Here is a 16,663-nt window from a genome sequence, read left to right as displayed (position 1 = left end):
TTACGATTAATTACAAAGCCTGTAATTAATTTTTTAATCGCATCCCACCACTAATTATACATATATATATATATATATATATATATATATATATATATATATATATATATATATATATATATATATATATATATATATACGTATATATACATATATACATATATACATATATGTATATATATATGTGTATATATATATATGTGTATATATATATATATGTATATATATATATATGTATATATATGTATATATGTATATATATATATGTGTATATGTATATATATATATATATGTATATGTATATATATATATATGTATATATATATATATATATATATATATATATATATATATATATATATACATATATAGGAAGAGAGATAGATAGAGTCACGGGCCTAGCCCAGCCCGCCCCCTTCCGACCATGCGTGTGTGTCGCCGGTCTGTGGGGCTCTCTGCAGCTGCTGATTATTGGATTAGGTGCAGCTGCGAGAGCCTCACACCTGCAGCTCATTCCATCTGCTACTATAAAGACCGGCTTCACACGGCAGGGGATTTGGGACCAGACTGCCATACTGCCTTGTCTCCAGTTGATGAGACATCGCCGCAGCGCTGAGCCACTTGAGCAACCTGTTTCCCCTTGCCATCCTTAGTGGAAGGATGTGGACTCCTGCTGCCCTAGTTGAGAGAGGGCGTGGACCTTTCCCCCCCACGGACTGCCCCGATTGGCCGGCGTGAGCCCCGGACCGTTGCTCTCCTGGAGCCTGACTTCTCCCCTCCCTCAACATTGTAAGTTCTGGCCATAGTTGGCATAGTAGTTTCTTTGGATAAGTTTCGTGAATAAAGACCTGTTTTAGTTGTCACTCTGCCTGCCGCCTGTTCTGTGTGCACTCACTTTGGGTTCGCATCCCCCCCAAACCATAACAGACAGACAGACAGACAGACAGTGTATTTATAAATATTCCTTTATTCAATAAGGTGGATCTGAACATACCTGTACACAGAGCTGAGGTACATACAGCAGCCATGAGAGGTGAGGCACGTTCCAAGATCACATTGACCTGAGCCCTGACAGGCTTGTCTGGGAGGACAGCATTTATTTGCGTAATGCTGGGGAAAACATTTACATTTTACTGCATGTTAAAATAAATTGGAGTTCTCTTTAAAGTTTCCTTTAATACCTTTGTGAGTAATGGATGTACTGCTAAAAGCATTCCTAGTGAAGGTGAAATGAACTGTAATTTGTCTGCAGACATTTAAATTAATATGTGGGGTTGTGGAAGGCCTGGCCCTATGGCAATGTCCCAAAGGCAGGTACATGACAGAGAAAATGATCCTCAATAGTAAAACTCCCCTGACAACTTCACCTTCTTGTGGATCCATGTTTTTTTTCTTAATTGTTCATAGCATTAAACAAAAAGTTGATTTATGTAAGTTTTTGCTGTTTTCTGACTTGCCTTACTTTGTAATTAAAAAAAAAAACATTACTTGACATTTTTGCCTTTATATGACAAGACTATGATATGCAACAAAGGAATCAAACTGTGAATGTTATAGTTATAATATGTGTTAAGTGTCTTAATTACTAGGACATCAGACCCCCCTCCTTAGTCATTATTTGTCAAATTTAAACAATGATCAGATTTGTCTATCACTGCTCCTATTTACCCACATCTAAAATGGAGCAATGACATATTCCTCAGATCTTTACTCTGCCAAGGAACGGGCGGAGTTATGTGATGATCGGCGTACGTTTGTCTGTGAATCTGTCCGTCTGTCTGTGTGAAACATTACTGAAAAACGGAGCAACAGATTTGGATGAAATTTTCAGAGAAGGTCAGAAATGACACAAGGACCAAATGATTAGATTTTGGCAGTGATGCGGCTTATAGTCTGGATCTACAGCTTTGTTAAACATTTCCCACTGGGATATATAGCAGCCGGCACGGCGTCGCTGTAACCACGATGTGAACACTGTCAGTTACCCACTGACGATCACGATTGCAATCCTACTACAAACTGACTGATTTATCAGTTGGAAATCATAGAAGGAACAAATGATTAAACTGTGGGGTGTTTCTGAGTCCCATCAATTCCTGCCGCCTGCTACATATTTAGGTCATGCAATGTAGCAAACCCCAGCCATACATGTTAAATTCAGCCGTCAGCCTTATTTTGAACACAAATTCACCTTTCTGTCCTTCACTCATTTCTTCACCGTAAGAGCTTGTCCCCATTGCAGCTAGGTGCTTCTAAGTTTAGACACATCCTTTGCTAGACAGCAACAGCGTGTAACCATTGTCTTTCATCTTTATTTGAATTTTCTGACTTTTCAGCAGCGTCTTCGTCATGTCAAGAAACCACTTCTTAGAGAATCACTTCCTGTGCTGCTGGAATGGTGACGAAATAAAAGCCCACAACATTAAAAATACCTCTTCAAAATAAAAGCATGGAAGGAATGGTTATTTGAACAGTAGCAAAACAAAGGTTTGCCAAAACTGATGAACTGATCAACAGACTTTCAAAAGAGTAATTTACACGCAATTTGGTATTCATACATAACATGCACATGGATAACACATGCTTGTGCTCAGCGCAAGGTCATTTTTTATTAAAGATTTCATCCGTCTGAAATGATACGTCAACTGAACAGCCTTGGCGGAGTACTGCGCTCTCTGAGTGCTTTTCTAGTTTTTTAATGTGCTTTTCCAAATGTTGATTTAAGCATTTGTTAGCTTAAGTTGATTGCACTGCCACAATTTCTAGTAGTTGTTCTGCATGCTGTCCTCTGCATTAAAAGGTACTTATTGTAAAAAAAACCAAAACAAAACAAAAACAAACATGCAGAAAACAAATGTTTTCTGCATGTTTGTTTTTGTTTTGTTTTGTTTTTTTTACAATAAGTACCTTTTAATGCAGAGGCATTAAATTAATGCAGGTATCAGCAGCAACATTTTTTTAGTTTACCAAAGCAATTGATTCAAATGTCGGAGAGATCAAAGCCAATGGCTCCTGCTTTTAAAATGCTGTGAAACTACTGTTAAGTCAAACAACTAAATTTAATACAGAATTTTGCACAGGGCATTGTCAAGGTGCAACATCAGAATGAATGTAGAGAGATATTGCTTTCAGTGTCCTGTATGAATGTTTATATATATACAGTATCTCACAAAAGTGAGTCCACCCCTTGCATTTCTCCAAATATTTAATGATATCTATTCATGGGACAACACTGACGAAATGAAACTTTCATACAATGTAAAGTAGTCACCGTACAGCTTGGATAACAGTGTACATTTTATCTTCCCATCAAAATAACTAAAACACAGCCATTAATGTCTAAACTGCTGGCAACAAAAGTGAGTACACCCTGAACTGAAAATGTCCAAATTGGGCCCAAGTGCACATTTTCCATCCCCAGTTTCATGTGACTTGTTAGCGTTAAAAGGTCTCAGGTGTGAAAGGTGAGCAGGTGTGTTTAATTTGGTAATATCACTCTCACACATCTCACATTGGTCACTGGAAGTTCAACATGGCACCTCATGGCAAAGAACTCTCTGAGGATCTGAGAAAAAGGATTGTTGCTCTACATAACGATGGCCTAGGCTATAAGAAGATTGCCATCACCCTGAAATTGAGCTGCAGCACGGTGGCCAAGAGCATCCAGCGGTTTAAGAGGACCGGTTCCACTCAGAACAGGCCTCGCCATGGTCGACCAAAGAAGTTGAGTGCACGTGCTCAGCGTCGAATCCACAGGTTGTCTTTGGGAAATAGGCGTAGGAGTGCTGCCAGCATTGCTGCAGAGGTTGGAGGGGGGGGGTCAGCCTGTCAATGCTCAGACCATACGCCACACACTGCATCAAATTGGCCTCTATGGCTGTCGTCCCAGAAGAAAGCCTCTTCTAAAGATGATGCACAATGAAGCCCGCAAACAGTTTGCTGAAGACAAGCAGACTAAGGATATGGATTACTGGAACCATGTCCTGTGGTCTGATGAGACCAAGATAAACTTATTTGGTTCAGATGGTGTCAAGCGTGTGTGGCGGCAGCCAGGTGAGGAGTACAAAGACAAGTGTGTCTTGCCTACAGTCAAGCATGGTGGTGGGAGTGTCATGGTCTGGGGCTGTATGAGTGCTGCCGGCACTGGAAAATTACAGTTTATTGAGGGAAGCATGAATGCCAAAATGTACTGTGACATACTGAAGCAGAGCATGATCCCCTCCCTTAAGAAGCTGGGCCGCAGGGCATTATTCCAACATGATAATGACCCCAAACACACCTCCAAGATGACCACTGCCTTGCTAGAGAAGCTGAGAGTAAAGGTGATGGACTGGCCAAGCATGTCTCCAGACCTAAACCCAATTGAGCATCTGTGGGGCATCCTTAAACGGAAGGTGGAGGAGCGTAAGGTCTCTAACATCCACCAGCTCCGTGATGTCATCATGGAGGAGTGGGAGATGATTCCAGTGGCAACCTGTGAAGCTCTGGTGAACTCCATGCCCAGGAGGGTGAAGGCAGTGCTGGAAAATAATGGTGGCCACACAAAATATTGACACTTGGGCCCAATTTGGACATTTTCAGTTAGGGGTGTACTCGCTTTTGTTGCCAGCAGTTTAGACATTAATGGCTGTGTTTTAGTTATTTTGATGGGAAGATAAAATGTACACTGTTATCCAAGCTGTGCGGTGACTACTTTACATTGTATGAAAGTTTCATTTCGTCAGTGTTGTCCCATGAATAGATATCATTAAATATTTGGAGAAATGCAAGGGGTGGACTCACTTTTGTGAGATACTGTGTATATATATATATATATATATATATATATATATATATATATATATATATATATATATATATATATATATATATATATATATAAATATAGTGATGTTGGTCAAAATCATATTATTAAGAAGTGGTTGACCACTGCCAACAGTGCAAAGTAGTGCAGCTGACTAGTCAAGTAATTTGTAAAAATGCCTTGTAGGAAGCTAGGAATCAGTCTAATGTTAGCAAGCTGGGTACCAGCAGTAGTGCACCACAAAAAGTTACAGTTCCTCCCCTAGCAATGCTGCAGCCAGTTTTCAGTAAACTACTCACAGATTTCAGGCTTAGACTCGGCCCCAACAAATACATAAAGAATAGTTTCATCCTCTTTTTAAAAATGGAAAAATTAGCACAGCAGTTGTATCAATATAGTTTGACAGAAAAATACCCCAGTTTAGTTTTGTATGTTCCACATTGTGCATTAACATACAATCTGCTGAATGATAAAGAAGGACTTTCGCATATATGATAAGCCAGGGTTATCTAACAGAAATAGGTCCAGCTGGGTACCATCTCTTTTAAATTTGCACACACTCAAAAAAGAAGGTCTTTTGAATTAACTTAAGAGTATAGAATGTTTTCATATAGAATGATCAGGAATGAGTGTTAAATCAATTATGAAGAGAACTTTTTAATCAAATGATGAAACACGAAATTACAATATTCATTGTGGGTGAAAATTATTTTTTTTATAAAGAGAATAAAATGCTTAATGGCTGCTAAATCCTTACATATTTTGAACAGCTGTCAACGAGTCATGATGAAGAACCCATTTAACCTAAAAACCACAAACATTTAAAATAGGGTTGACTTCATTTCCTGTTTCTTTGTTTGGCAGCATCAATGGCTGAAAGGCCAAAGCTATTTGCTAGCAACCAACTCCTGAAACAGTCTACATCCTGTCTATGAGGGTCAAATCCCTTCCTATGTGATAAAGAATTCTTCTAAGGCCTGTGCTGGATTTCCTCTCTTTACGTAATCACACTAAGTCAACAAGCATTGGTAACAAGTTGCCTAGAAAAAGCTGCCCTCTTCACTCATTAACCAAATAGATTGTTTTGTAAAGTGGGCCCACAGTAATCTAGAGTTATATTCCCTGCAGCTGACCTTTTGAGTACCTGTGGTACTCATGGGAAATCACTAACATTCAAATGAGCCTTCATCTTTTAGCTATGCAGGATCTCAACTAATATTAAATCATCTATTTGCTAGATTTGGGGGGAAAAAACTTGTGAAATTTTACAGTCCATTGACAACCTGATGATGCAGTCTGTTTTTCTGGCCTCTTGAGCATCTCTTCTTGTGGTGCTGGACTGTGATCAGTTGGAGATCCATCAGAGCATGCTCAGTATGATGTGCAGCTGGCCTGGCAGAGCACTGGAGTACTTTGGAGGTATCTAATGAATGAGTGCTCCGGCCAACACTTCTTACATTTGGCTAACTGTGCTCAGTATGTTTTTCTGCCTGCGACAAGCTTATATCATCCTCACATCTGTCTGCTCCTGTTTGTGCAATGATACAAGGTGCATGATCTCGCCTCTGTCTTGGAGTCAAATCTGTGTTTGTTTGAACTGCAGTTGTCAGGTTACTGTTGTCATGCCAACCTCTACACCCCTTAACCCCCCCCGGCAACCGGCTGTTGAAGTAGGCCTCCAATGTAGAACAGCTTAAACCAATCAGAGTAATGCTTTTAAAAAAAACACCAGCCTGTCACAGTGTATTTAACTGTTCCTATATCAATCAATCTTTATTGGTCATTGCTCACTTTCATATACAACGAAATTTCATTTGAGCTGCCCTGCCAATGACAGCTCCGGCTGCGCGCACCTTTCTTGAGAAAAAAAAGAAAAAGGACATGTTGGGATCTGGGTAGGGATAGCAGAGGGTAAATGAAAAAAAAGGCTCATTGTACCAAATGAAACCTCCAATGTTGGGAAATTCAATTTGAGAAGGAACCTAAAAAAAAAAAACACAAACCCGCAACAGGCAAAGCATGACATAAGATAAGGATAGTTGGGATAAGGATGTGGGGTGGTGGAGGGGGGAGCGCCGCACAGATAGTCGGTTCCTGTGCAGCAGCGCATGGATTCCTGACCCCTGTGTATAGCGAGGGAAGCTTGTGGAGGTTGGGGGGAGGGGGATATGGACATGTGTGTGCAAGGAAAAGTGCGACCGCCTCCTACGAGAGCTGAGAGCAGAAGACCCAGTGTATGCATGTATGTGCGTTTGTGTGTGTGTGTGTGTGCGTGCGCGTGTGTGTGCTCTCGTGTGTGTGTGTTGGTCTACAGTGTGTAGAGAGGCTCAGGTGAGTAGAAGCAGTGTGACAGAAAGAGACTAAAATTATAATCTGGCAGTGGAAGACTTCAAATCTAAAATGTCATCTTGCTCTTTAAAAAAGGAACAACTGTGCAGATATAAACCCACTGCAAACAGTGACACTAAAGATGAAAGCTTCAGTGCAGATGTTTGAATCAGAAACCTGAAAATGGTGTTTTCATGCTATTAATAAAGCTTAAACATCTATTTTACAAATTGAATGCGAGGAGGAGTGAACACAAGTATTGACCAATTAACCTGAACAATGCAGAGAAAAAATATCCTGTAATCCCTGATGTGTATTATTATTATTCCTAATCATGCGATGCTATTGGAAGAAGAGCAGCATGTAATCAACCCGAATGCTGCATTTTGTCAAACACAAAACATACAAAATTTAATCCGACTTTAAAGTATCTAAATCAGAAGTTCAAATATTCCTCCAAAGGCAGTCGATGTACAGACCTGATCAAAATCTTAAGACCAGTTGAAAAATAGCTAGAATTTACCTTTTGCACATTTGGATCTTAATGAGGTTTTAAGTAAAGCTACAATATGCAAAAGCAAGAAGGGGGAGTGAGACAAAAAGCACTTTGAAAAAGTAAAAGAAAAAAGTAATTTATTGAAAACAACAAGTAAACTGAAATAGGCTGTTTATCAGCTGATCAAAAGTTTAAGACCATCGCTCAAAAAATTACAAAAAACTCTCCAAAACAGAACAAAATATTTTCTCAGTAGGACTCAGTAATGAGTAGCTCCACCGTTCTTGTTAATCACTTCAAAAATTCGTTTGGGCATGCTTGATGCGAGTGTTTCCAGGAGGCTGGTGGGAACATTGCTCCAAGTGGTGAAGATGGCTTCATGAAGGGCATCAACTGTCTGGAACTGATGGCCATTTTTATAAACTTCCCTTGCCATCCATCCCCAAATGTTCTGTATGGGATTTAAATCAGGGGAACATGCGGGATGGTCCAAAAGAGTGATGTTATTCTCCCTGAAGAAGTCCTTGGTCAAGCGAGCATTGTGAACTGCAGCGTTGTCCTGTTGAAAAACCCAGCTGTTACCACACAGACGAGGGCCCTCAGTCATGAGGGATGCCCACTGCAACATCTGCATGTAACCAGCTGCCGTTTGACGACTTGCACCACCTGAAGTTCCAGTGTTCCACTGAATGAAAAAGCACCCCAGGTCGTGATGGACCCCCGTCCACTGTGCCGGGTAGAAAACATCTCAGGTGGGATCTCCTTGTCATGCCAGTAACGTTGGAAGCCATCTGGACCGTCAAGGTTAAATTTTTTCTCATCAGAGAATAAAACTTTTTTCCACCTTTCAATGTCCCATGTTTGATGCTCCCTGGCAAAATCTAAATGGGCAGTTTTGTGGCATTGTAGGAGATGTCTTTGAATTCGTTTTTTGTTTTTGAAACCCTTTTCCCGCAGATGCCGTCTGATGATTATTGAGCTGCAGTCGGCACTAGTAAGGGCCTTAATTTGGGTCGAGGACCGCCCTGTGTCTTGACGGACAGCCAATCGGATCCTCTGGCTCAGCGCAGGTGTAATTTTTTTGGGTCTACCACTTGACTTTTTTGTTCCATAATGCTCAGGATCTTTCAAAAAATTTAGAATGACTGTCTTACTGCGTCCAACCTCAGCAGCAATGGCACGCTGCAAGAGGCCTTGCTTATGCAGCTCGACGATCCGACCACGTTCAAGAAGAGAAAACTTCTTAGCTTTAGCCATCAGGAGGGCATGACCGTGTGAATGCCTGACAGAAAATGAGAATTTTGAACAGATTTGGGCTTTTATAGCCTGTGGTCTTAAACTTTTGTTCAGCTGATAAACAGCCTATTTCAGTTTACTTGTTTTCAATAAATTACTTTTTCAAAGTGCTTTTTGTCTCACTCCCCCTTCTTGCTTTTGCATATTGTAGCTCTACTTAAAATCTCATTAAGATCCAAATGTGCAAAAGGTAAATTCTAGCTATTTTTCAGCTGGTCTTAAGATTTTGATCAGGTCTGTATTTAAGACGGAGCACATAAACTCTATAGATGTTAGTGTCCCTGGTGGTTACAATTACCTTGCCAGCTGCTCCCCTTTCACAGGGCAATTTGTTTGTTTCACAGTATGTTGTTATGACTGACGTCTCATGTTGTTGTGAAAGCTCCTGATATTAAAGAATTGTTTACTGAGCTTCTGTATAGCTAACATATGATAATTGGCCTTCGATTTCTGAATCCAAACCCCCATCTCGGATTCATTTCATCACATCAGTGATTCATTATGGTTTGGTGTCGTTTTTATTGATTGTTGTACACAGCTAGCTAGCTACTAAGCTACATCCATTTGAAATATATCTTCTTTCAGCCCTGTTCGTACACAGCTATTTTGTAACAACAGAAATGATTAATATGAAATATATTACTACTAATATTACATTTCTGTGTCAACCATAGCAAGGTACATTATCTAATCCTAATGACATTTGTATGTTCTCACAAATCAAACCAAACACACTGTGCTTTAGCTAATCACATACAGTGAAATTTTCTCAATGTATAGCAACTGGAAACTTCTAGAATTCTAAACTCTGAGATAACTCTGTAGCCTTACTTTGAAAGCAAATTAATAATTCTGAAAGATGACTCTTCTGAGATTTTTTTGTAAGGCATAGTTAAACCTAGAAGATGGTTCTCGTGAATATAAAGTGCTTGAGTGTCTGAGTAGCTCTTACCCACACCTCTAATCTAGCTTCATTGATTGGACTCCAGGTTTGCTAATTCCTGACACCAGTTAGCTTCTGTAGATGTCAATAGCTTCTGTTGATGTCAGTAGCAAATGGGTTCACATACATTTTCTAAACCATTCTGTAAATGTTTGCATGATGATTTCAGTACACACAGTATATAGATAATGCATCCCACTGTCTCCCATATACTGGCTTGCTTGTGCCAACTCACCATAACATCAATGGATTGCCAGTTTGATTTTCTACTTTCTTACTATTTAAAATGAATAAAATCCTATTGTCATTGTAAAGATGATTTAATTGATTCATTCAGTTCCTCCTTGACTTTCTCACTCTCTCTCTCTGGTTCATCTGTGAGCAGCTAGTCCTCTTTGTTCAAACTTGGAATCAACACATGCACAGGAAGAAAAGTTGTTGTTGGCTTTACTCCACAGAGAAGACAGCTGGCTGAATTCCAGAATGGAATCAATCTGGAGTTCACAAATGGTGGGTATCACGAACCTCTTTTCACAAATACATCCAAAGCAAATGCATTCAAGTTAACTCACACAAGTCCGTCTATGTTCTTAACACAACACTGTCTCAGATACCCAAACCTTCAAGAAGTTATTAGCAAGAATGTAAGGCGCTTATCTGGCAAGGACAGCGTTAACTGAACAAGAAAATACAGCTATGTAGTCAAGCTTCACAAGCTGTAGCTACATAACTGGTAGTCAACATCAGCAGCTCTTTCAAGTGGAAAATGTTCATTATAATTCATTGACTTGACATTTAATGTTTGCACCTTCAGTACAGATGAATTTTGAAAAATTGATCAAGGAATTATTTTTGTTGTTATTTGACACACAGCTAAGCAACAGAACTAAACATGCAGCACTCAGCTAGAACAGTAAAACTACCTATCTAATACTGTGTACATTTCCTTTACAATAGCTCTGAACTGCGGGCCATGGACACAGGGCCTCTAGAGGTCCCCTGTAGTGTTTCACACCACAATGATGGCAGTATATTCTGTGATGGGTTCGTGGGTTGTGGGGTAGGGCCTCTGATGATTCAATCTGCTCTCATGGATGCATGATTAGATTTGGATCTGGGGAGCTTGGTGAATGTGTTTTTGATTTTTGTTTCTCAGGCCATTTCTGAGCAATTTTTGTTGTTTGGGGGTGTATTGTACTACTCAGGAAGGCTGCTGCTGTTGGGGGGGCTTTGTTTAGAACAATGTTTAGGTTGGTGGTACATGTGAAAGTGACATCCAATGAATGTCAAATTCTGCCAGCACATTTCACTGTAACAACATGATTAATATTGTTCACTTCACTTGTCAGTAGTTTTAATTGTGTTGCTGAATGATATATTGTTCAGTGTTGCTATTCGCCACAAAGTTCTTGACAATTACACACGTGGACAAAATTGTTGGTACCCCTTAGTTAATGAAAGAAAAACCCACAATGGTCACAGAAATAATTTGAATCTGACAAAAGTAATAATAAATAAAAATTCTATTAAAATTAACCAATGAAAATCAGACATGGCTTTTGAACCGTGGTTTAACAGAATTATTAAAAAATGAAACTTGTAATCAGTCAGTCGGCCTATATATAGGGTTACAAGTAGTCACTGTGCTGTTTGGTGACATGGTGTGTACCACACTAAACATGGACCAGAGGAAACAAAGGAAAAGTTGTCTCACGAGATTAGAAAGAAAATTATACACAAGCAATTTAAAGGTAAAGGCTATACGACCATCTCCAAGCAGCTTGATGTTCCTGGGACTACAGTTGCACATATTATTCAGAAATTTAAGATCCATGGGACTGTAGCCAACCTTCATGGACGTGGCCGCAGGAGGAAAACTGATGACAAATGGAAGAGACGGATAATACGAATGGTAACAAAAGAGCCCAGAACAACCTCTAAAGACATTAAAGGTGAACTCCAAGGTCAAGGTACATCAGTGTCAGATCGCACCATTCCGTCGTTGTTTGAGCCAAAGTGGACTTCATGGGAGATGACCGAGGAAGACATTTTTGAAAACAAATCATAAAAAAGGCAGATTGGAATATGCCAAACTGAATGTTGACAAGCCACAAAGCTTCTGGGAGAATGTCCTATGGACAGATGAGACAAAACTGGAACTTTTTGGCAAGGCACACTGTCCCGACTGTGAAACATGAAGGAGGCTTTGTTATGTTCTGGGGCTGCTTTGCTGCATCTGACACAGGGTGTCTTGAATCTGTGCAGGGTACAATGAAATCTCATGACTATCAAGGTATTGTAGAGAGAAATGTGCTGCCCAGTGTCGGAAAGCTTGGTCTCAGTCACAGGTCATGGGTCTTGCAACAGGATAATGACCCAAAACACACAGCTAAAAACACCCAAGAATGGCTAAGAGGAGAACATTGGACTATTCTAAAGTGGTCTTCTGTGAGCCCTGATCTAAATCCTATTGAACATCTGTGGAAGGAACTGAAACATGCTGTCTGGAGACGGCACCCTTCAAATCTGAGATAACTGGAGCAGTCTGATCATGAGGAGTGGACCAAAATACCTGCTGAGAGGTGCAGAAGTCTCATTGACAGTTACAGAAATCGTTTGATTGCAGGGATTGCCTCAAAAGGTTGTGCAACAAAATATTAAGAAAATATTAATAAATATTAAGTTAAGGGTACCATAATTTTTGTCCAGGCCTGTTTCATGAGTTTATTTTTTAAAATAATTCTGTTAAACCACGGTTCAAAAGCCATGTCTGATTTTCATTGATTAATTTTCATAGAATTTTTATTTATTATTACTTTTGTCAGAGTCATATGATTTCTGTGACCATTGTGGGTTTTTCTTTCATTAACCGAGGGGTACCAACAATTTTGTCCATGTGGGTATCTGGGCACAGTAGTGTGTGTCATTATAATACTGTTCTATACAGCAATAATGATGAAACTGAGACAGAATGCTGTGAAACACTGGTGAGGGCTGTGCAATCTCGATTTGGGTTCGTTTTAATATGTGAAGGGGGCAAGGTGATAAAGGTCAATTGAAAAAGTCAACACTAACTCAAAGCATCACATGGGCCCCATTTTCAATATTTAATCAAAATTGTGTAAGGATATCATACATCTTGGATTACAAAAAATTTTTCCTGTGACTGTAACACTGGTAGTCATGAATGTTTAGTACAGTATATGATGAAGGAAACTGGTCTGCTTGCATGGTTTCACAAAAGTAACAGTACTGTTTTTTCAGAGGGTTGGTCTAACAGACATGGTTTAAACTATTAAATTCCATGCAGTAAAAGCATTATATGTGGCTGATTGGTAGTGGTACATACTACATAGGGTAAAAGGCTTTGATCAGTCATGTCCCCAATTCAACTCCTTTAATAGAGGCAACAAAAATAACAAAAATTTAAAGTGCCGAACCGGTATAATTTTCAAATTTTCACAATTCTCACCACTTAGATTCATTATGAGCCCAATCACACCATTTCATTCTCTGTTTTACATGCAGACACGACACTTACAGTGTCATGGTGCTTTCATAACACTGGAGTTCAGGTTGAGTGAAAACCTACAGAAATAGACAAACTGGGAAGTTTCTGAGGTGAATGTATAGAAAGCTAAAAGGAGAGAATATGGTACTGTTTCAACACGTGCAGCTGGTATAACTGCTGTTCTTATGCACACACACACAAACACACATGCATTTGTTATACCATTATATGGTAGGTAGAACATTTCTCTGGGCCTGTGGCCCATTTTACACCCTGAATGCTACATTCTAAAATGCACAATACACCGAAGACTGCCACCTGTCCTACTGATAGCATGAATTGATGCTGGAAATGTGTGTGTTAAGTGCAGAGATATCTGGCATGTTGACTCCAAAGAAGAGCTGCAATGTATGCATTCACCTCTTAGCTAAATGAAACTTTTACAAAGGTCAGGTTAATTTTTTCTGAAGCTTTGTGCCCTAAAATTGTTAGCTTTATCAGCTAACACTGAATCATAAATTATGTATTTCTTATGGATTAGCATGTATAAGTCATCAATAAAATGATGGCATTAGAACACTTACATTGTCAGGTTGTGAAAAATAATATACAATTATAAATTATTAGGCTCTCATCAGTCTTTAAATCAATTAACATCAGTTACAATTTTAATCATCATGTTGTGTGTTAACAAGTTGTTAATAAATCAAGGGGTGAAATGATTTAACTAGTAAAGGGGACATTTAGCAACCTGGTAACCCACAGGTTTGTTTTTGTTCATGCACTGTTATCTTTAAACTATTTCTAAATGTCCAGTGATTATTAAAGGCATTTGATTCTGCTAACAACTCATTCATAAATGTGCATGATTAAAAATGGTACCTCTTTTTATCTTTAATTTCCTGATTTGGTTAAGACAAAAAAAATCTGTTTATTTGTGCAATGTGCACTGCTAGTTTGGTACAGACGTGTTTACTATAAAGCAGAGAGAGCAAATTAATAGAACACTTGCTAAAGACTGCAAATGTCACATTGCCTACAGAAATCTGCTGTCTGTTCTTTCATGTTGTGTTCTTTTGTGCTGTAGCACGTGTAGTGTAATGTGACAAATCATACTAATTCTCATCATCATTACATGAAAGCTGGAAAGAACTCAGTCTGCATTGCGTATTCTAGTCATTTGCTCACCATACTGTCGTAGTGTATCAGCTCCAGTTCGTAGTCGGGTAGTATGTCAGTCCTCTTATTCACCAGATCCAGGGCCATCTGAGCGGAAGGGAGGCAGGCTTGTCCTCCGGGCCAGCCTCCACTCATGGGAAACAGGGCCCCAATGTAGAGCTTCTTCTTGCCTAGAGCTGGGCAGGAGCAGAAGAGGATGAGAGTGAGGGTGAGGGTCAGAGAGCAGCGGGGTACCGATCTTAGGAGGAGGATTTGGCAAAGCCGAGCCATAGCTTCTGAATGCTGGAGGCTCAGTGGAGCTCGAACAAGTCAGTGTATTCCTCCAGTACTGCTGACTGGGAGTCTGCACGGTGTGGATCAAGAGGAAGAAATACCCATGAACACAAGCTGATGTCTCTCACAGACAAATTCCAATTTGCTTTAAATACACGTGATTAATTTGCCTGCTTTTTTAGTAGCACTGACAAACACGTTGCAGTCTATGTACCACAATCTCATCCAGCTCCTCTCCAACTAAATCAGCCCTGCTAGAATTATGATCATTTGCTTTATGCCTGGAGAAGAACTTCATAAACCCTCAATGCTTTAATAAAGTGAAGGCTCACGCCATTCTCACGCAGCTCATATAATTCAGTCAGGAGTGCAAAGGTGAGCAGAGACAGCTCACAGCCTCAGGTTGCTGTTTATCTTCCTCAACTTGTATACTGGGTTGAGATCGTGTGTAAATCAGGCTGTCAGCTCTGAGCGCTGTCCACGGTGCTGAAACTAAACTAGCGGAGGCTCCGTGATATCCATGCTCCTCTGGCCTTGTTCAGAGAACACATCGAACAACACCGAGTCCTATTTCTTCCGTATGAAAGATTAATAAACCAAATCCACACTGAGCCCACGAAGACAGACACCGAGGGCTTTATTCTGTCCGAGTCCTCCCGTCATTTCTGTGCCCTTCTCTGCGTCTTCGCCTACATGCTCACAGTTCCTCTATCCAAAGCCTCATTACAGCGTAACACGTTGAACGGCGACACCTCAGTTGATAAGATGTCTGTTTTTAATAATCCACCGAAGAGTAACAGGAGGTTGCTCGATTAGTAAGCAGGGTCGCTGTGACGCTGGAAGTGGGCTCGGTGCTGCTGGACTGGAGGGGAAATGACGGCAGCAGAGTGGAGCTCCGCGTTAGACTGTCCCTGACTGCAGCAACGAGGAGAGAGAGAGGGAGAGAGAGGGGGAGGAGAAGGGACGTTCAGTCCCCCTGTTTCACAAACGACTTTGAATTTGCAATCCTTCAATCCAGTACCGCTCGTTTCTCTTTCTCCAACCTGCCTCTCTGTCTTTAACTCCCTCACCACAACTCCAGCACTACTTACCCGTCAGAATAACTCTTCATCTTGTGAGCTCGGGGTTTTCAGTCGTGGGTTTTCGTATTACTCCGCCATTCTTTCTCCTTCACAATAGAATTACCATTACAATTAGTCTGCACCAGCTGCACTCTCACCAGCGTGGAAAAGCCTCGTTAAGACTATTATAGAAGGCGACATTTGTCCGCTGAAACACATTCTCATTTCAATTAAACAAGTCAAGTACCAAAGCGGGAATAATCCAATTATAGGCACCAAGGTCCAAATAAGCTATGGGCCCCCACTGATTCCCCAATTCCTACCGATCTCCCTGCATATCCTTCTTGTATAGAAGCTAAGATAACTGAGAACTTGTGCAGGAAGGAAAACCGAAATATCAGACATGTAGCATTGAACTATAATACCAACATCATTTGCAGTATTAGTTTATCAATAGTATGTTCAATATGAGTTTCCGTATTATTTAAGAAATTATCTCAGCCAATCACTTTAAATGGAAACCAAAATCAAAAGGTGCCATCCTGACATAAGCAAGGAATAGCAGCAACTCTCCCACAACATGATTACAGAGCTGAAAACTAGAAAAGCACTCAGAGAGCGCAGTGCTGAAGGTTGCTCGGTTGTTGTATCATTTCCAATGGAAGAAATCTTGAAAAAATCGTGGATCCATACTATAAGCGCCATCACTGCCAAAATCTAATCAATTGTCATTTCTGACCTCCTCTGAAAATTTCATCCAAATTGGTTAATT

At 40.1% G+C, this 16,663-nt stretch overlaps 1 protein-coding gene across 3 annotated transcripts in view; it reads right to left on the bottom strand.

Annotated features, from left to right (window-relative positions):
- Positions 1-15,875, bottom strand: part of gabbr1b (gamma-aminobutyric acid (GABA) B receptor, 1b) — a 124,548-nt gene extending 108,673 nt beyond the window's left edge. Inside the window, exon 1 of one of the 3 annotated variants that reach the window (XM_055017657.1) lies at positions 14,567-15,875. In XM_055017657.1, coding sequence (XP_054873632.1) covers positions 14,567-14,827 — 261 coding nt within the window. In that variant the 5' untranslated portion in view covers positions 14,828-15,875. The remainder of the gene's footprint in view (positions 1-14,566) is intronic. The other 2 variants (XM_055017656.1, XM_055017655.1) reach the window with 2 other exon arrangements.
- Between the last annotated feature and the right edge of the window lie 788 nt (positions 15,876-16,663).

The sequence above is a fragment of the Amphiprion ocellaris genome, chromosome 15 (assembly GCF_022539595.1).
Source record: "Amphiprion ocellaris isolate individual 3 ecotype Okinawa chromosome 15, ASM2253959v1, whole genome shotgun sequence".
NCBI lineage: Eukaryota > Metazoa > Chordata > Actinopteri > Pomacentridae > Amphiprion > Amphiprion ocellaris.
The sequence above is the reverse complement of the archived record's forward strand: the minus strand, read 5'-3'. Positions and strand labels throughout refer to the sequence as shown.